Here is a 21,774-nt window from a genome sequence, read left to right as displayed (position 1 = left end):
TATTTAGGGGAATTAGATTGCACTCTATAGGCTAAGTTATTTAGTTTAAACTCAAATATTCTGTGACTTTCAAACTGTTCCATAGAAGTCTATTTTAAATTCATATGATGAGAGACAAAATTTGATTCTACAACTTATAGCACGTTAAATACAACACATAATATCATCACTGATTGTGAATGATCGACCCTTTCGATCTTGGTTCCATAGGAGCAAGTCGGAAGGTGGGTGAGAAATAGAACCATCTGATTTGGTTCATTTCTACTAGTCATAAATGATCATTTAAGAATGTGTTGGCTTCAATTTGGGGCCAAACACTAGGGGTGAACTGCTTAGCGGTCCTCTCTGTGGGACCCCGTAGATGGTCCGCAATGTAGAGCCGGATGGTCCACGACCTCACTGCAAGAGCTGCTCCTTCTTTGCGTCGTGCGGGACGGTCCACGCCATAGGTCCAGACGGTACACGATAGCACAGAGTCATCTTCCTCCTTGGAAAACCCTAGAACTCGCCCCCTAGGAGGGATCCCGTCAAGGCGGAGAGTTACAGGGGGTGCCCCGGGATCGGCAGGCCACTCGAGACATCCCTAGATGACGTAGAGTCAAAGATGGATGAAAATTTGGTGTTGGGGAAAGGCTAAACTAAGTCTAAATTACTCCTACTCCTAGAACGATATAGAACAAAGCAAATAAAGTAGATTGTATTGATTTGGATCGATTGTGTTGTATTCCAATCGGTTGTACAACTTCGTTTATATAGGGGGGACTACACACGTTCCTAGACGTATCTCAATATATTGTCGTGTGGTTAGTTGGATAAACACGCTCGGGATAAGGACTCTCGCCCAAATTAATCTGGTCATGGATCATCCGGGATATACCCACGTACCGTCCGACCATCCATTACGGTGCTTAACAGAGTGATCTTTTTGTCAACCGACGCTCATGTTATACTAATAGTCTCTGAAGGATGAGAAGTCACCGTTATAGTTTCTGAAAAATAAGAACCCATTATGTAACATCTACATGTAACATCTACATGAAGGATGAGAACCTATTATTATAATCGTAGTCTCTAAAGGATAAAACCCCACTATATAGCATTTACATCAATGATGCACTATATAGCATTTACATCAACAATTCAAGCATCATATACATCATTGGTCTTTTTTTAGAAACTACCCATGATAAGGAGCTTTCAAAATGGCTATGGTTATTATAAAAAGATGGATATGTTTATTCGTTGTTTTAAAATGGATCTATTATGTCTCGTGTGTTACGGTCATATATAAAAATAAATATTACATTTTATCTTAGTCAAAATGTCTATAAAGATATGAGTTAAAATGAGTCTGACCCATTTTTATAGATCACTCTTCCTATTTTATAGGTAGAGGGATAGTATTAGCATTGCGCTGCATGTGACGACCCACTAATAAGAACTTATGTGGTTTTTACAGTCCTACTGATAAGAGCTCCTCACACGTGACGAAGGACAATCATCGAAATTGATGCTTTATCCTAACCCTGCAACACATTATGTAAATACACTCGCATAATTAATCTATGTCTAAATTGTGATTTTTTTAATTCTAATGACGGCAACGGGGACTTATCTTTTTCTCCTTTTCCTTTTTTTTTTTGAAAATAAAGCCCTCAAGGTAGAACACCTATTTGCTTGCTAAAAACGATCCAGATTTACTCCTATGGATGAGACATTTCTTCACTTGCAAGTTGCAGGTAGCAGCACTGCAAGCAAGATTTCTAGTTTGATGCTTCAAGATCCAATATCCATAAATGGCGCATAATCGGGGTACTAATTACCGAATATATACAGAGAATTAAACACTACTGGATGGATTTCATACTCGAACCGAACCAATGACCAGATTTTTTTCTAGAGGCTCGGCTCGACTTCCAAGCAGGCAACCGCAGCATTCAGGATTCAGCAGAGAAACACATCAACTCAGCTGTTCTTGGCCTCTTGCAGCATCTCCACCACCTTCCTCATCCTGGGTCGCTTGGCCGGGGCGCGCTCCGTGCACAGCATCGCGACCTTGAGCACGGCGAGCATCTGCCTGCGCCACGCGAACGACACGGTGCTCAGCCGGGGGTCCATGATCTGCTCTGGCGTCTCACCCCTTGCTGGTGCGGTGTGCACCCACTTGACGAGGTCCACGCCCTCGCCGAACACGTCGTCCACGGGTAGCTTGGATGTCAGGATCTCCAGCAGGACCACGCCGTAGCTGTACACATTGCCGGGCACCGTCACCTGCATCGTGTAGGCATACTCTGCAAGGAACCAGATGCAAAAGGCAAAACGATTGTTCATGGTCGTAGACATCCACGAGGTACTACTTCTAGTATAGTTATCGAATGTTGGGCAGAGTTTGGACCTGGAGGAATGTAACCAAATGAGCCAGCAACCGTGCTGATGCTGGCTGTGCCCTTTGAAGGGTCCAGTAGCTTGGAGATTTCGACTTCGCCGAGAAGCGCATTGTAGTGCGAGTCAAGGAAGACGTTCCCTGAACAGATGTCAAGGTGAATGGTGGCAACCTGATGGAGGAATGCGAGCCCTTCGGCGACATCAATGGCAATCGAGAGCAGCCTCGGCCAGTCAGGTTTCTGCTTCTTGCCGTCAGTATCGCCGCCGCTGCTGTGCAGCAACTGAAGCAGGGTTCCATTCAGCATATGTTGGTGCAGCAGCAGCGCGACGTCGTCATAGATGACATACCCAACGGGCCGGACCAGGTTCTTGTGGTTGATGTGGGCAAGACGCTCGAGCTCTCGGATCATCTTCGTCTGCTGGTGGATGACCGCACGGTCGACAGACTTCAGTTTCTTGACACACACCACCATGCCAGACGGCATGACAGCTTTGTAGGAAGTGCTGAATGTTCCGTTGCTCACTTCATTCGCATCTTTGAGTGTCGCCTTCATGCAGCTCTGGAAATCAATGGCCTGCTGCATGCTATCGATGAACACGGATGAGGCCACGACCTGCGGGGCTGCCACCACCACCTCCCCTGCCTCGGCCTTCTTCTTCGCATCTTCCTCCTTCTCCTGCTTCTCACGCCACATGAACAACGCCACCACCAATGACACCAATGAGAAGATGAGCACACAGGAACCAACAACTGCCAAAGCCACCCTGTAAGATATCCCCCTGTGGTCCATTCTATAATTGGAGCCATAAATTGATCCACAGTCCACATTCAGTGGGTTGCCGCACAGCTTGGCGTTGCCGGAGAAGCTGGAGGCGGCACTCTTCTGGAACGGTCCGAAAACCGGTATGGCGCCACTGAACCGGTTGTTTGACAAATTGACCTCAATCAAGCTCAGCATCCCTCTCATATCACTTGGGATCTGACCGGACATCTCATTGCTTGACAAGTCCAGCATGACCAGCTTATCAAGCCGCCCAAGCTCGTGGGGCAGCGGCCCAGTAAAGTGATTGAAGCTAAGGTTCAGCACAATCTGCAGGCTTTTCACCTTGCCTATCTCAGCTGGAATTTCACCACTGAGGTTGTTGCTACCGAGATGCAGCTCGAGCAGCCGGGTACAGCCCCCGATTCCTGCTGGAATGCCTCCAGAGAACTCATTGTGGTCGAGCAAAAGGAACTGCATCCGTGAGCCGTTGCAGATGCTCTCCGGCAGGCCACCGCGGAACGCATTGTAGCTCAAGTCCAGCTTGCTCAGGTTCCTGCACCGCAGGATGGATTTCGGGAACTCGCCGCAGAGGCCGTTGCCAGACACGATGAGCTCCTGCAGGCTCCTGAGCTCTCCGAGAACATCCGGCACCTCGCCGGCAAGGCGGTTGTACGCCAGATTGAGCAGAGTCAGGTTGGCGCACCGCGCGAACTGCGTGGGGATCCCGCCGGACAGGTCGTTTGTGTTGGCCTCGAAGTACGTGAGGCCGGTGGCGTCCCCGATCGACGCCGGGATGGCGCCGGAGAGGAGGTTGTCGCCGATGCGGACGTTGGAGAGGCCGCGGCACCGGCCGATGGTGTCGGGGATGGTGCCGTTGAGCCGGTTCATGGTGAGGATGAGAACTTGCAGGTTGCCGAGCTCGAAGAGGCTGCTGGGGATGCTCCCCTCGAGGGCGTTGGAGTGGAGGTTGAGAACCTGGAGCTCCGACGAGAGCCCGAGCCCCGGCGGGATCGGGCCGGAGAGCGCGTTCTCGTAGGCGGACAGCACGCGCAAGCCCGGGAGCCGCGCGAGCCAGCCGGGGAGGGAGCCGGTGAGGTTGTTGCCCGAAATCTGCAGCTCCTGGAGCTTCTTGAGGCCCCTGAGATCGTCGGGGATGGCGCCGGAGAGCGCGTTGTTGGAGAGGTTCAGGAACCGGAGCGCGGACGCGCCAGCGAGCGCGGCCGGCACGGCGCCGGTGAGCGCGTTCATTGAGAGGTCGAGGTACTCGAGGCGGGTGAGCGCGCCGAACGCCGGCGAGAGGCCGCCGCTGAGCGAGTTGGCGGAGAGGTCGAGGCGCGCCAGCGCGCGGAGTGCGGCGGCGGCGGCGAAGTCCCCACGGAGCCCCCGGCGCGGCAGCTCGATCGCGGTGACCACGCCACCGGCCCCCGCGGCTGCGCAGGTGACGCCGCGCCACGCGCAGTGGTCCGCACCCGGGCCCCAGCCTGGCGGCGCCAGGTCCCGCCGCAGCGCCTGCATTGCCGCGGCATCCCCGCCGTCGCCGGCTCCCCCGGTGCCGTCCGCTGCCCCCGGTGTCGAGAAGCACGCCGAGAGAAGGGCCAGGAAGAGGAAGCTGTGGCGGTAGCAGGGGGAAGAGGAAGGCATTTGGGGTGGGGCTTCCTCTTGGCTCGGGGCGAGGCAGCGGTGGTGGTGCCCAGGCCTGCTTTTCTCTGTGGTTTTGGGTGGGTAGCCTGGTAGGGAAGGGGGAGAGAGAGGCTGAGAGGGGGCACGGGCACGGCACACCACGCGGCGACAGGGGCCGTGGCTACTGTACTGCCGCTGCGCTGCCGCTGCCGCCGCCGCTCACTCTCCCACTCGCACTTGCACTCCGTGAGGGGGAGAAGAAAGTGGAGAGGAGAGAGAGGAAACAAAGCCGGAAAGGTAGTTGTGCTCGGTGCATTCTAGTACCCAGAGACCAGAGAGAGTGTGCGCGTGCGAAATGGCAATGGATGTTACCCCGGCAAGACAGACTAGGCGCGTGATTGGTTGCCCGGATGAGGGCTGGCGACCGACTCCTCTGTCTTAAAGTTAGGTGGCTGGCGTGTGGGGTCAGGCCACAGCAGGCCCACACGTCATCTCTCGGCGGCAGCAATGTCCACGGATCTCGTCGGGAGGGCTGGGCCAGGTGTAGGAGATGCACTCCCGGATGAGGGCAGGCGACCCTAATCATGTTGTTTGGGTGTCTAACTCTACATGTTTTTGACCTTGTGCAGCAAAGGAGCTTCAATCTTGTTGACCTCGTATCTGATTGCTTCACACCCGCGTGGTACATCCTGGAAGCTTTGCTTCCCATTCAGTCCCTCTCCATATTTCTTCTTCATTTTGTGGTTGTCTTCTGGTTATTTGCTTACAATTTTTGAGGTAGCTCCTTTGATCATGAGTGATACTACATGCTATTAGATTGCAAGTTGCCTTTGTTGTTAATTTATCAAATTAATCCGAACACATGTGTTATGGTCTATGTTGTTTGTTACAAGTCGTCGGAGGAGCATCCTTCGGGATGTGGCATTCATGGCTTGAAAAATGTTATTTTCATTAGTGCATATGAACTGTTTGATCCCTCATGTTAGTGCTTGCTCTGACCTGATGCCTCAGTATTACTATACTCTAGATGGACCACGAACTCTGTCGTCGACGTGTTGCTAGCCTTGTTGTGTGTATTGCTGCTTGTTTTGTTTTGTGGTATAGAAGGTGTGTCGGTGAGGCTCGTATCATTACCTTTGCCTAACCATATTCCTAGCTATTTTTTGTTTAGTACTTACTCTTCATTTCACCCATAGGACCACCCTAAGGATGTTGAGTACCTCAATACTCCCCTAGAGCACTACATGCCTATGCAAATCGTCTTTGGTAGTGGCCAGGCAACTAGCAGATTTTCCATGGGGTCTAATGAGAGCTTTAGCCAATGTACTAGGGTCACATGGGCTCTAGATTGTGGGGTGAGTGGTGGGCAAGCCCAACCCATTAACCTTGATGGTGCTAAAGGGGAGTCCAGTCGGATGGGATGTGACAAGGAGAAGTAACCTAGTCAGCCATCCGAGCCCATCAACTTGAAGATGAAGAGGTCTAGTGAAAGATGACTACTTACTGATGTTGGGCATGACAGAGGTTGTTGGTAAGGTGGTTGAGGCTCTGGTGGCTCCTTAAAACAATGAGCTCCACCCTGGCCTGTATGGTGACCACTGAAGTATTCTCAAACGAGGCTCTCATGTTTGCACTTTGCTACCTCCTACAGAACAAGGCTAAAGGCCTTTGCTTTGTGCAAATGAAAAAGGAACACCGGGTTGTTAACTAGATCGTCCTTCTGTTGATTTGTGGTGCAAACGTTGAATACCCTAAGTCCTGGTTTGGCAACTAATTTTTGTATAGCATAGGAGGCTGGTGATGTGATAGTTCTTCTGCACTAAATATGAGACATAAACATGTTCAAGTGTTGTTTTGGTGGTGCTTTGCATTGCTGGGCTGCTGTTCAAATTACTTGCTTGTGATGTGTTTGGTACATGGATGTTACTGTTGTTATTGTTATGTTGTTGTTTAGATTACTTGCCTATGAGATGTTTGGTACATGACTGTTATACCTGATGATGCATAACCATGGAACCCCTATTATTTGTTGCACATTTGTTGCTTCTGCTATTTATCCTCGTGTCACCAATCTCACCCTATACTGAATTCTTTTCCAGTTCTTTAACCTATTTTGTTCCTCCTGAATTCTTTCTAATGGTTCCATGGGCTGTTCGAATGACTTGTGGTACCAAAACTGAGGCAAAACATTTGTTCTTATTTTCATGCACCTTATCAGTTGTCACTCATTATTTGTTGCCTATATTCGTGTATTATGTGTCCTACTTGAACAGTTTAACCTCTCATGTTAATTTTTATGGTAGGCAGGAAAAAAGAAGATTCAAATGAGAAGATTTGAAGATTTTTCGTACTAGAATTTTAATGCAAATAATAGAAAACTTGTCAAATTTATGGTCTGTACACATTGAAATAACTTTATAGTTGTTCACTGTCAATTTGAAATGGAAAGCTGCCAAATCTTCTATGTACAGTTAAATTTGTCGGCATAAAAAAAAATCTAGGAACATCCCCTGTGTTTGGCGCCAAAACTGAGCAGCAAGTGCTACCAGTACCGTGCGTACCAACGAACCCAACTGTTGAGCCCATACAGGCAACCAATCGTGGTACAAATGTGCACCTTCTCCCCAAATGCAACTCACGAAACAAAAACTCTACATAACTAGGTTAGTTGGAGAAACAAACCATACACCAGGGGTCTGTTTGGTTGGTTTCTCTCGCCAACCTGGCTGTGTGAGCCAGGTTCACTGGAGCCTGGCTCTGGAGATGCGACCAATCTACTCGTACCTGGTGAGCCTGGCCCAAAGTGCTTTAAGGATCGTGCGAGTCTGGATCCAAATCTACATGCAGTCAACCAAATATAGAGCTCGCACGCGCATAGCCTGGCTCACAGCAACCAAACAGCAGCTACCCGTATCCCGCGATGCAAGCACGCGCAGATACAGGCAACCAAATACACCCCAGATGACCAGAACCTGCATGCATAGGCACATGCACGGTTCGACCTGGCCCAGGTAGCTAGCCAGGCTAGCCCACGTACGAGCAACCAATCACGTCCTAGTTGAACACCTCCATGAGTCATATACCTATACTAGGTGAGTATCCATGCGTTGCAACGGGAACATATAATAACATAATAACTTATATATAAAATGTGTCTTATATTGTTATAAAAAATATTTCATAATCCATTTGTAATCCTAGCCATACATAAATTTTGTTATTTTAATTTAGTTGTTTCACTACTCAATTGCAACCATCAGTATCATACAGACTTCGATATATGTCACGATTTGCATGGTCTCATCATTGAAGAGCACGTGTCACACCTGTCGGTAGAAGTTCCCTCGTACATTATCAGTCATCAGGTACGCACCACCATACACGCTTGCTTAAACAAAAAAGCAAGTGTATGTGTTTGCTAAGAGAATTAAAGGCAGGCCGGCACAAAAGCTACCCCGACGATGGCGAGTGGTCATTGTTGTCGGTCCTCCTCTGCGTCACCTCTGGTTCTAATATGACGCCATAGTCCTTGATATAGTAGTCGTCGAACGCGCACGACATGGCGAGTATCGATGACTCTTGGCTGGGTTGTCAAACGAAGTGCACCGTGGGTTCATCAGCGAGGTAGTACACCTAGTCGTTGCACCACCGGATGTGCTACTCCTCTACATAAATCTTGTTCGAGGACACTCACACAACGTTAGCAACGACCGTCGTCCCAGCGCACAAGAATTCATGGCCGGTCAGTAGTGACTTACGTGGGAGGTTGAGCTTCAGGTGGATGATGAGCTAGACGGTGTGACGACGCCGTTGTCGGATGCGGTGCCCAGAACAAGCTGAGAGTCGCCGGCGTTGGCGACGACCATGAGGTCCCCCTATTTGAAGATGGACAGCGCGGTGCAGCCGCTCTGGACCGCGTCCAAGCGGCGGCTGCGCCAGAGCTTGCCGAACACAGCGACGCATGCGGTCACGTAGTACTGCTTCCAGAGGTCGAACTAGCAGTCGCCAAGCTTCTTTTCGTCGTCGATGAGCGACGCCAATGCGAGCGCCTCCTGCCAGTGGTGTTTGTTCGGGGTTTCCAAGTAAGAAACATAGATTCATCTTTGGCGTTGGTTTATGAAAATGACTCACAAGTCAGAGCCATGGAAAAATATTACGGAGAATAAATGTCACACATATAAACAAAGAATTTAAGTTGAAAACATTATTTAAACAAAAGAAATTGCATGCAAGGCTCTTTTTTAAATACTACTCCCTCCATCCAAAAATATAATTCAGGAATCTCGTTGATAATTATCTACTACTACACATTGTGCAAAGGTAGCAGGTGGGCTTTGGGAGAGATGTAGTATATCTTTTTACTGTAACAAATATTGACATAAACACACATGTGGTGTAGTGGTAGCTACGAGCACATTTGTGTTTTTTAATTTAATTTTAGCTAGGCGTGGGATGCATGTGGGAATGGGATTTGCGGGGAGGGGGGAATGAGAAAGACAGTGCAGGGAGGGGGTAATGGGAATGGCAGAACACCGGCAGAACATGGAATGGCAGCCGTGAATAGGAATGGGAATGAGCTTTGCGGGGAGGGGAGAATGAGAAAGACAGTGCGGGAATGGGAATGACAGAACACGGAATGACAGCCTACCCCTTACCGCCTTAATAAGTAGTAGAGACTATCCAGGGTTATTTGGAAGCAAAGTATTTTTAGAGTTTTAAGATAAAACCATGATATTGAAGAATATCATAGTATTTCTTGCCAAGAGATGTTTGGCTACATTGTAAAAAAACTCCTCATGTGAATACCATGGTTTTGTAGATACCATGATATTTTTGGAGTATTTGAAACTCCACTCCAACCCAGAGTTTTTGTATATGACTAGCCTTGCACACGTATAATAAATACTATGGTTTGAGATACTTGTCTCCAAACACGTATAGCTAAGAGTGATGTAAAAAACTACGATTGTGTCATGGCATCTTAAAACCGTAATATTCCAAAACCATAGTTTTAAAATACTTCGCTTCCAAACACGCCCCCACTTTACAAGATTTTGGTTTTGTTTTAGTATCTACCACTAGTATGACCAAAGTGTGAGGCTATACACACTTTCTATATTATTAGGCACAAGGGTAAATTTGCCATTTTTTCAAGTGATAAAGTGATAGAGTATACTTTGGAGTAGTTTTTTTATTGGTCACATAAAATTATTTTATCTTTGTGTAAGTGCATATATAAATATTGCAGAGTTAAAGTTTTTGGCCTGAGTCCTTTTTAAATAAGAGTTACCAATCCACACTACTACAAAATAAAAAGTGTCTTGCACAACTAGGATTTCCAAACTTAAGAATCAATGCACAAAATAAAAGGTCATCGATTTGAGGGAAAGTCCACTCTAGTAGAGACATGTTTGCATCATAGCCTTCATTTGTCTTCAGTGCGTTGCAACTGAGCTCAAAATCTAAACTAATATGTTGTCTTAAATAAGTCCTACAAAAATAATTTTAGTGCTGATTTATTAAAAAAACCGAATCATTCCTAGTGAGCTATATAAAGGTACACCACATTCTATACGGTGATTCGTTTCATCTTCTTCAAGGTTGTGGAAAGAACTCTATTTCCCTCCCTCTCGCTTAAACCCTAGTGTGCTTAGGGCATTTGAGGAAATACAAATGCACATGTGAGTAGAGATGAGAAATGGTTTCTGATTTGTCTTGTATCGTAGTATGCTTCACAAGCTATATTTTGGATGGAAAGAACATAGTCACCGAGGCATACGCTTGCCTCTATATTTGTCGCCGGATCAAGAAAAATATATATTCTATGCTATCTTTTCTCAAATCATAACTAAATACCGAGTACATTTTTTTATGATTCCCTACTGGTATTTCTGTTAAGACTATTTAAAGCGGTCTCCCTAAATTTTCCCCTTATACCGCACTATGCAGCAACCTCATCCAGATTCTACCTCTACTTTTCTCTTCCCCGCAGCACTTACTCCTACACCCCACCTAATCATAAAATACTATTTTCTACACCTATTTATCATCCAACATTATTTTTTTTCCAACTACCAAACTCCAACGTGCACTGTAGTGCGCAGGGAAGGGGGCTGGCACCCTCACGCTCGATCTGACGGATGCTTGTATGCTCCCCTAGTACTGTAGCAAGAGGATGACCCAATAGCGTGCATCAGTGCGGCGCATAGAGGCTTCCTATTGCCCCTATAGGAGGGGAGGTGGAGCGGCAGAAGGAGCCGCTGCACACAACCTAAGACTATGTCCAACAATTTACCTATAGTTTACCAAAAACACTGTTTTTGCACTGTTACACTGTAGATTGCGTTGTTCATAGAGTGGAGTTCGAATATAGATATGAGGATGTGTAAGCTGTTGGAGATAGTCTTAAGAAACCAGTTTGGGCCCCGAAAGCCCATGTGGCCCATCTAGCTGAAACCTTAACATTGTACTATATATAGAGGAGGACAACACCATTTGTTATAACCAGTGAACATAATAGATAAATGAGAATACAAGTTTCTCCTATCGCTTTGTGTCTACTGTGTTTGTGATTTTGCTCTAGTTTAGAAGCCTTTAGACTACACTTGGTAGCAAAAGTTTCTTAACTATCAGTAACATTGCTCTCTCTTTTCAGGAGTTCGCAAAGTAAGTATCATATGAATCCTTTTTTTCTACTCCTATATCGCAAAAGGCAAAGAAAATAAGCAGCTGCTTGCCACCATCGTTACCCGGAAGCATAAGTGTGTAGCAACACGCCACTGTCGCTACACCGTACGCTAGCGGGCGCAGCAAGCCGCCGCCGTTGCCCGGACGCAGGCATACGCAGCACGCCACCGTCGTTGCCCGGACGCTGCCGCCATAAGCACAACCTCGTAGGCGCCATGGCCAGGCAAGCGAGTGACACCGCATCACGACCAGGCAAGCGAGTGACGCCGCATCACGATCTGGCAAGCGGGCACCGCCACTGCCGAGGCCGAGGCTGAGGCCAAGAAAGCACGCGGACACGTGCAGACGCTGCCGCTGCCAATGAGGCGAACACGCGGGCGGACGCCGTCATGGATGAGCACACAGGCTCTGTGATGTCGTCACCCCGAGCGAGAAGACTATTGGGGCGAAGGCGAAGACGCTACCCTTCGCTCGATGCCTTCGTCGCCTCGCTTCACCAACGATGCCAAGGACGCTGGTCCGATGAGGACTTCGCTACTGGACTCTGCGGCTGCCCTTCACTCTTCTCCATTGCAAGACGAAGGCAAGACTCTGAAGATGTCTGCTAGCCTCACGTCCTCATCGTGTCCGAAAGCCCAAGTGGGATTCGACCCACTATAACGAGCCCCGCAGGGATAAGCGTGTTACGGGCCTCATCTGTAATAGCCTTTTCTGTAATGACGATCTGTAACCTCCCCTTGGGGGAATATTCTGAGGATACTCTGGGTACCCGAGGGCATAAATGTCCTTGCCTGAGGATGGTAGGCACTCGGGTACCTATAAATACCCCCGTACAGTACCCTTGAGGGAGCAGATCAACAGAGCTATTGTCGTTCCCCGTTGAACTTCACAAACACTCTCTCCACTCTCCCGTTGGATCCACTTGCTCAGGAGAGCGAGTACCAACATTTGGCGCCCACCGTTTGTGCTACGAACAAACCACCCGCGATGGCACCCAAGCGAGCTAGTTGTAAGGCAGCCCCATCCATCGACGAAGCAGCGAAGGCAGCACTGCTAGCTGAGAAAAAAGGCAAGGCCCTCGCAGACAACACCCCCAAGAAGCCTCCGAAGACGAAGCTCTCAGCAAGAGACAACGCCACAAACACCCCACTCCCGAAGGCACCCTACGCACCTGCAGCTCTGGAGGACTACCACAAGCACCACCCCCAGGCTTCGCTCCACCAGAGGGCGAAGACGCAGCAGAGGACGGCGAAGTCATCGACATCTCAACCAAAGAACAGCTACAGCTACGGGCCCTGCGCATCAAGAACCGCAACCTCCAAAAATAGAAAGACATCCTCGAGGCCAAGCGCCAATGTGTCACCGCACAAGCCAAGGTGCGCCAGATGATACGAGACAAAGAGCAGAGAGATCGGGAGCTCGAGCAAGAGATCGCGCTCATGCAGAGCGAAGGCCAGCATGATCTGCAGCACGGTCCGCCCCTCCAACAGCGCGTCCCAGCCGAAGACTTATTCATACCCCAGCGCGGGCCCTTCATCCCGCATGTCGCGGCTTTCCAAGACATCAACTACCTTGATGAGCGAAGCCCCTGGCTCCGCAACTCCAAGCGTCACCATGGCCCGCCAACTTCAGGGCAGGGACCTACCCCAAGTACAACGGCAACACCGACCCAGCACAATACATCATGAGCTACCAAGTCGTCGTCGCATCGTCCGGAGGGGATGACGCCACAATGTCAAAATCTTTTATCATCGCCCTCGAGGGTCCGGCCTTGACCTGGTACACCAGGTTGCCGCCATTGTCCATCGACTCCTAGAAAGGACTTCGGGACAAGTTTCTGCTCAACTTCCAAGGGTACCGACCCGATACCGACGCTTTGGCCGAGCTATCACTCTGCAAGCAGCAAGAGAAGGAAACCCTACGGGAGTACTACCGCAAGTTCCTGACTCTCAAGTCACAACTGCCATCGGTCGACGACCACATCGCGATACATTACGCCATCAGTGGCCTTCGGGCTAGCGTCCTATACAGTCACTGCATCAGGGACCCACCCAAAAATCTCTAAGAGCTATATCAGCTATTCGAGAAGTACGCCAGATCCGAAGAGCTCCATCAGCGAAAGGTCGAGTCCCAGAGAAAGCCCAAGGACCCTCCGCAGTCCAGCCGAATCTGAACAAGGCCTTCGCAGTCAGACTCCGGACAGGACAGCCACAGTCAGCAGCAGGTGCACAACATAGCCAACCAACACCCGGCCGACGAGACCGCTCGCCATCAGGAATATCCCCCCAGGGCTGCGGTAATGGCACGAGAGGGCGGGGCCGAGGGCGGACGCAGCAACCGCACAGATTTTACTGCCTGTTTCATGGCGAGGATTGCGCACACCCAACAAGAGATTGCCCGGAAACAAAGGCCACCAGGGACAGAATGTCTCGAGCACAACCAACCAACAACCAGAGAGTTGTCGCGCACACATACCACCACCACCAACAACAACCATACAACAACGGCCACGTCCAGCATCCACCCAACCACGCATACCAGCACCATCAGGAAGTACAAGTTGTACCACCCCCGCCTCCGCATCCGCATCACCGGAACCCACACCACCAAAATTACCCCCAAGCACCAAAGCATGAAGACTTCGCCGGTCAGCCGTATCGCGGAGTCATCCACATGATCACTGGAGGGTCTAGCGTCGACTTCGAGACGAAGCGGCAAAAGAGGGATCATTACCGGAGTGTCAACCATGTCGCCCTCACCGACCCAGTCGTACAAACGAGGTGGTCACATGTGCCACTAACCTTCGACACCAGAGATGCTGATCTACGCAGCGCACCTCACGTCGACGCCATGGTGATCAACTGCAGCGTAGCAGGCTAGGACCTGCACAAAGTCCTAGTTGACAACGACAGCCAAGCAGACATCATCTTCCTGCACGCCTTCGACCGCATGGGTATCATCCACAGCTTACTCAAGCCTTCGGACAACCCCCTATATGGCTTCGGCGGCAAGGGCACCTTCTCCGTCGACAAGATAGAATTACCCCTGTCATTCGGTGTATCACCCAATGCACGGAGTGAGGAGGTCACCTTCGACATCGTCGACATGGTTTACCCGTACAACACTATAATGGGCCCGGGCTCCATCAATAATTTGAAGCGGCCATTCATGGACTGTACCTCTGCATGAAAATTCCGGGTCCGCAAGGCGTGATAACAGTTTATGTCAACCAACAGACTGCGTGTAATATTGAGAGAGACTTCGTTCCAGGCCAACGGAACGTACAATGCCTTACAACACAACGTGAAGTCCCCGAAGTGACCCGCCCAGTCGCCGACGAAAAAGTAAAGGCGCAGCTACAGAGCAACGACGGAACGAAGACAATACCCCTCGATCCGGTGATGCCCAAGCAAACGATCGTGATAAGCGAAGACCTGACCTCGCGAGACGAGGAGAAACTCATCTCCTGCCTCTCCCGAATCAAGGACGTCTTCGCTTGGTCCGCCCTCGACCTGGTCGGAGCCGCTCCATCATTGAGCACGGCCAAGGCATCGACCCTTCGGTGCGCCCAAAAAAGCAGCGACTGCGCAAAATGTCCGACGAAAAGACAAAAGCCGCTAAAGCCGAGGTGCACTGCCTGTTGGAAGCCAACTTCATCAAACCAATCGCCTACCCTACATGGCTCGCCAATGTGGTCATGGTACAAAGAAAAGCGGCAAGTGACGCATGTGCATCGATTTGACCAGCCTCAATAAGGTCTATCCCAAGGACAATATCCCTCTACCGTGGATCGACAAAATTGTCAATAGCGCAGCCGGATGCGAAGTCATGTCCCTTCTCGACTGCTTCTCCGGCTATCACCAGATATACATGAAAGAGGAAGATAAGGCCAGCACCAGCTTCATCACACCCTTCGGCACGTACTGCTTCATCAGGATGCCAGAGGGACTCAAGAACGCCGGGTCAACCTTCTCTCGCCTCACCAAGACGGTGCTCGAAAGCCAAATGGGCCGCAACATTTTCACATACGTGGACGACATCGTTGTCGCGAGCAACAATAAAGAAGATCACCTGGCCGACCTCACAGAGACGTTTGCTAATATGTGGGATGCATGACTTCGCCTCAACCCCGAGAAGTGCGTCTTCAGAGTTCGACAGGGCAAGATACTTGGCTACCTGGTGTCTCACCGCGGGATCGAGGCCAACCCAACCAAGATTCAAGCAGTCATTAACATGACACCCCCGCAGACAGCCAGGGATGTCCAGCGACTGATAAGCAGATTGGCCGCCTTGAACAGATTCATTTCCAAGTCTGCAGAGTGAAGTCTACCCTTCCTCAAGACACTGCGTGGCGCAAAAGACTTCACGTGGGGACCAGAGCAGGCGGCAGCCTTCGAGTCACTCAAGCAACACCTGTCAGATTTGGCAACTCTTGCCAGCCCCGACCCCTTGCTGCCTCTGCTACTCTACATTGCAGCCTCACCATATGCAGTCAGCGCAGCGCTAGTCCGGGAACAAGACAGAGAGGGCATGACCCGGCAATGCCCAGTCTACTACGTCTCTGAAGTCCTCACGGCCTCCAAATGCAACATGACTGAACTAGAAAAAACTTCATACGCAGTTGTCATGGCATCGCACAAGTTGCACCACTACTTCGAGGCGTTCAAGGTGTAGGTCACCTTGGACAGGGGTCTGGGAGAACTGTTCAGAAACCCAGAGGCGTCTGTCCGCATCGCCAAATGGGCAGCCGAACTCTTTGGGTACCACATCACCTTCGAACCCAGGACAGCGATCAAGTCGCAGGTCGTAGCAGACTTCATCGTAGACTGGACAGGGCCAACATGGCAGCAAGAAGAGTCTCCAGAGAAGGTGTGGACCATCCACTGCGACGGCACGTGGTGTCATGCGGGGGCAAGCGCAACGGCAATTATCACGTCACCCACAGGCGTCAAGTACAGATACGCAGCACACCTTAGCTTCGCTTTGGAGTTCGACAAATGCACCAACAATATAGCAGAATACGAAGCTGTCATCCTGGGCCTTCGCAAATTGCGAGCACTCGGTGTCACCACATGCATAGTTAGGACAGATTCCAAGGTAGTTGACGGCCAGGTCGAAAAAGAATACTCAGCAACAGACCACGCGCTCATGCAATATCTCACAGCTGTCCGCAGTCTCGAGAAACAATTCAAGGGCTTCACCCTACAGCATGTGGACCGCGCCAGGAACAAAGAGGCCGACGCGTTGGCTAAGGCAGCGGCCAAAGGCGAGGCCTTGCCCTCCGACATGTTCTACCACGTCGTCGGCACGCCAGCTGTCCGCAACCCAGAAGGCCTACAAATAACCAATGACGCCGAAGGCCATCGCATTGTCAACCTCATCATGACTGAAGATTGGAGGGCCCCAATAACTTTGTATCTGCAAGGACATTACCACCCGAGTGACATCAATGAGGCCAAGTGCCTCAAGCACCGAAGCCGAGACTTCGCCCTAGTCGGGGCCAGCTGTACAAGAAGGGGATCAGTCAACCCATGCTCAAGTGCGTGACCGAAACCGAAGGCATTCAAATCCTTCGCGACGTCCACAGCGGAACTTGCGGCTCCCACTCAGGACCCAGGGCCCTCGCTGCCAAGGTGATCCATCAAGGATTTTACTGGCCCGCAATAATCTGTACTGCGAATAGAATCACGAGGTCTTGCGAAGCATGCCAAAAGTTTTCCCCTCGCTCGAGCAATCCTTCGCAATTCACCAAGCTAATCGCCCACACATGGCCACTTCAACGCTGGGGGCTGGATATTGTCGGACCATTGCCCGCGTCTCAAGGGAACCTCAAATTCACCTTCGTTGCCGTCGAGTACTTCACCAAATGGATCGAGGCCAGAGCAATATCCACAATAACATCGAAGACCGCCCAAAAGTTCTTCTGACAAAACATTGTCTGCCGCTTCGGAGTCCCATCTGAACTCACTGTTGACAACGACAAACAGTTTGACAGCCAAGACTTCAGGGATTTCTGTTCCTCCATCGGCACCAAGCCTGTCTTCGCCTCAGTATACCACCCGCAATCCAACGGCGTCGTCGAACGCGCCAACGGCAAGATTTTCACTGCCATCAAGAAAAGACTACTCGACGACAAAAAAGGCAAATGGGCCGACCAACTACCTGAAGTGGTCTGGGCCCTAAACACAACATAATGCCAGGTAACTAGATTCACACCATTTCGTCTGTTATATGGATCCGAGGTCATGACACGGCAAGAGATAAAGCATGGTGAAAGGGAAATCGGCTCACACCTTTTCCTAAATGATTTTGGTGGTTGAATTGCCCAACACAAATTATTGGACTAACTAGTTTGCTCTAGATTATAAGTTCTACAGGTGCCAAAGGTTCAACACAAACCAATAAAAAGTCCAAGAAAGGGTTCAAATAAAAAGACCAAAAGACAACCGAAGGCTGCCCTGGTCTGGCACACCTTCGGGTTTCTGAGATTGCCTCTCCGCTATAATTCACCGGACTGTCCGGTGTGCCAAGCGGAGTAACGGCTACAGCGCCAACGGTCGATTGCAAAAGTGAACAGTGCGGATACTGCGCGCGCAGAGTCAGAGCAGGCGCTAGATGGCGCACCGGACAGTGAACAGGACCTGTCCGGTGGCCCCACATGTCAGAGCTCTAACGGTTGAACCCTAACAGTTGGGTGACGTGGCTGGCGCACCGGACAGTGTCCGGTGGCGCACCGGACTGTCCGGTGCGCCCTTCGACAGCAGCCTTCCCCAACGGCCACTTTGGTGGTTGGGGCTATAAATACCCCCAACCACCAACACTTCAAGGCATTCAAGTTTTCATCCAACACACTCAATACAAGAGCTAGTGCATTCAATACAAGACACAAATAGATTGAATCAAAATCTCTCCAAGTCCCAATTCCACTCAAAAGCATTAGTGACTAGAAGACAGAGTTTTGCCGTGTTCTTTTGAGCTCTTGCGGTTGGATCGCTTTTCTTCTTCCTCATTTCTTGTTCTCAACTCACTTGTAATCAAAGCAAGAGACACCAAGTTGTGGTGGTCCTTGTAGTGGACTAAGTGTCCTGTTTGATTGAAGAGAAAAGCTCACTCGGTCTAATTGACTGTTTGAGAGAGGGAAAGGGTTGAAAGAGACCTGGTCTTTGTGACCACCTCAACGGGGAATAGGTTTGCAAGAACCAAACCTCGATAAAACAAATCACCGTGTCATCCGCCTTATTTGCTTGTGATTTGTTTTCGCCCTCTCTTTTGGACTCGATTATATTTCTAACGCTAACCCCGGCTTGTAGTTGTGCTTTAAGTTTATAAATTTCAGATTTGCCTATTCACCCCCCTCCTCTAGGCGACTTTCAATTGGTATCAAAGCCCGGTACTTCATTAGAGCCTAACCGCTCGAAGTAATGTCGGGAGCTCACGCCAAGAAGGAGATGGTGACAAGCGAGAAGCCCGCCATAAGCCACGGAAAAGCTCCATTAGGAGAGTCCGGCAACAAGAAGAGGGAGGAATCACCTCCCCGCGTCAAGTCGCACCGGAGTGGCGACAAGAATAAGAAAATGAAGAAAGTGGTCTACTACGAGACCGATTCTTTGTCACCTTCCACCTCCGACACGCCGTCCGTCACTTCTAAGCACTATGAGCACAAGAAGTTTAGTAAGATCCCCTTACGCTATCCTCGCATTTCCAAACACACTCCTTTACTTTCCGTCCCACTAGGCAAACCACCGGTTTTTAACGGTGAAGATTATTGTATGTGGAGGGATAAAATGAGACACCATCTAGCCTCACTCCATGCTAGTATTTGGGACATTGTTGGATTTGGTGCGCAGGAACCATTCGTGGGGGATGAAGGCTATGATTCGGACGAGGTAGCCCAAATCCGGCACTTCAAATCCCAAGCCACTACTATACTCCTCGCCTCTCTAAATTGAGAGGAGTATAATAAGGTGCAAGGATTGAAGAGTGCCAAGGAGATTTGGGATGTGCTCAAGACCGCGCACGAAGGAGATGAGGTGACCAAGATCACCAAGCGGGAAACGATCGAGGGGGAGCTCAGTCGATTTATGCTCAACCAAGGAGAGGAGCCACAAGCATGTACAACCGGCTGAAGACCTTGGTGAACCAAGTGCGCAACCTCGGGAGCACCAAATGGGATGACCATGAAATGGTCAAGGTTATTCTAAGATCACTTGTATTTCTTAATCCTACTCAAGTTCAATTAATTCATGGTGATTCTAGATATAAACTAATGTCTCCCGAGGAAGTGATAGGAAAGTTTGTGAGCTTTGAGCTAATGATCAAAGGCTCCAAACAAATCATCGAGCGAGGCGCCACCTCCACACCCGAGGTGCAACCCGTCGCATTCCAAGTGACGAAAGATAAGAAAGAAGAGTCTACGTCAAGTAGGCTTCCCATCGACGCCTCCAAGCTCGACAATGAGGAGATGTCTTTGATCATCAAAAGCTTTCACCAAATCCTCAAGCAAAGGAAGAGGAAAGACTACAAGCCCCGTTCCAAGAAGGTTTGCTACAAGTGTGGTAAGCCCGGTCACTTTATAGCAAAATGTCCTATTTCTAGTGACAGTGACAGGGGCGACGACAAGAGAGGGAAGAAGAAGGAGAAGAAGAGGTACTACAAGAAGAAGGGCGACGATGCCCATGTTTGCCGGGAGTGGGACTCCGACGAGAGCTCCACCGACTCCTCCTCCAACGAGGACGCCGCAAACATCGCCGTCAACAAGGGTCTTCTCTTCCCCAACGTCGGCCACAAGTGTCTCATGGCAAGGGACGGCAAAAAGAAGGTAAAATCTAGAGCCTCCACTAAATATGCAACATCTAGTGATGAGGAGAACTCTAGTGATGATGAGGATAATTTGCTTACTCTTTTTGCCAGCCTCAACATGCAACAAAAAGAAAATTTAAATGAATTAATAGGAGCTATTCATGAGAAGGATGAACTCTTGGATAGCCAAGAGGACATCCTAATTAAAGAAAATAAGAAGCATGTTAAGGTTAAAAATGCTTATGCTCACGAAGTAGAAAAATGTGAAAAATTGACTAGTGAGCTAAGCACTTGCCATGATGTTATCTCAAACCTTAGAAATGAAAATTCCAAATTAATTGCTAAGGTTGAGAAGTTAGATATTTGTGATGATTCAATTGTTAGTCTTAGAAATGATAATGATAGTTTGATTACTAAGATTGACAAATTGAATGCATCTCTCTCTAGCCTTAAAATTGAGAATGAAAAATTAATTGCTAAGGCTAAAGATTTAAATGTTTGCAATGATGTTATTTCTAATCTTAAGAATGAGAATGTCATTTTACATGCTAAGATTGATGAACTAAATATTTGCAAACCCTCTACATCTACCATTGAGCATGTTACTATTTGTACTAGATGTAGAGACATTAATGTTGATGTTATTCATGATCACCTAGCTTTAATTAAACAACCAAATGATCATATAGCTCAACTTAGTGCTAAGATTAATAAGCATGACATAGAAAATGAGAAATTTAAATTTGCTAGAAGCATGCTCTATAGTGGGAGACGCCCTGGCATTAAGGATAGCATTGGCTTCCAAAAAGGAGACAATATGAAGCTTAATGCCCCTAAAAGATTGTCTAACTTTATTAAGGGCAAGGCTCCCATGGCTTAGGATAACGAGGGTTACATTTTATATCCTGCCGGTTATCCCGAGCACAAAATTAGGAGAATTCACTCTAGGAAGTCTCACTCTGGCTCTCATCATGCTTTTATGTATAAGAGTGAGGCATCTTGCTCTAGGCAATCAACCCATGTTAAATTGCCTAAGAAGAAAACTCCTATTGCATCAAATGAGCCTATTATTTCATTTAAGACTTTTGATGCTTCATATGTGCTCACTAGCAAATCAGGCAAAGTAGTTGCCAAATATGTTGGGGCCAAACACAAGGGATCAAAGACTTGTGTTTGGGTACCCAAGGTGCTTGTTTCTAATGTGAAAGGACCCAAGACCATTTGGGTACCTAAGAACAAGGCCTAAATTTGTTTTGTAGGTTTATGCATCTGGGGGCTCAAGTTGGATAATTGATAGCGGGTGCACAAACCACATGACTGGGGAGAAAAGGATGTTCTCCTCCTATGAGAAAAACCATGATCCCCAAAGAGCTATCACATTCGGGGATGGAAATCAAGGTTTGGTCAAAGGACTTGGTAAAATCGCTATATCTCCTGACCATTCTATTTCCAATGTTTTTCTTGTAGATTCTTTAGATTATAACTTGCTTTCAGTTTCTCAATTATGTAAAATGGGCTA

At 48.9% G+C, this 21,774-nt stretch overlaps 1 protein-coding gene across 1 annotated transcript; it reads right to left on the bottom strand.

Annotated features, from left to right (window-relative positions):
* Nucleotides 1-1,736: 1,736 nt before the first annotated feature.
* LOC100304354 (uncharacterized) lies at nucleotides 1,737-5,045 on the bottom strand. Its single transcript, NM_001368191.1, has 2 exons — nucleotides 2,396-5,045; nucleotides 1,737-2,291 (listed from the first exon to the last, which is right to left on the bottom strand). Exons 1-2 carry the CDS (start codon nucleotides 4,788-4,790, stop codon nucleotides 1,966-1,968), a joined length of 2,721 nt encoding a protein of 906 aa, NP_001355120.1. The 5' UTR covers nucleotides 4,791-5,045; the 3' UTR covers nucleotides 1,737-1,965.
* Nucleotides 5,046-21,774: the final 16,729 nt, after the last annotated feature.

This window comes from Zea mays, chromosome 2 (genome assembly GCF_902167145.1).
Source record: "Zea mays cultivar B73 chromosome 2, Zm-B73-REFERENCE-NAM-5.0, whole genome shotgun sequence".
In the NCBI taxonomy this organism is placed as follows: domain Eukaryota; kingdom Viridiplantae; phylum Streptophyta; class Magnoliopsida; order Poales; family Poaceae; genus Zea; species Zea mays.
The sequence above is the reverse complement of the archived record's forward strand: the minus strand, read 5'-3'. Positions and strand labels throughout refer to the sequence as shown.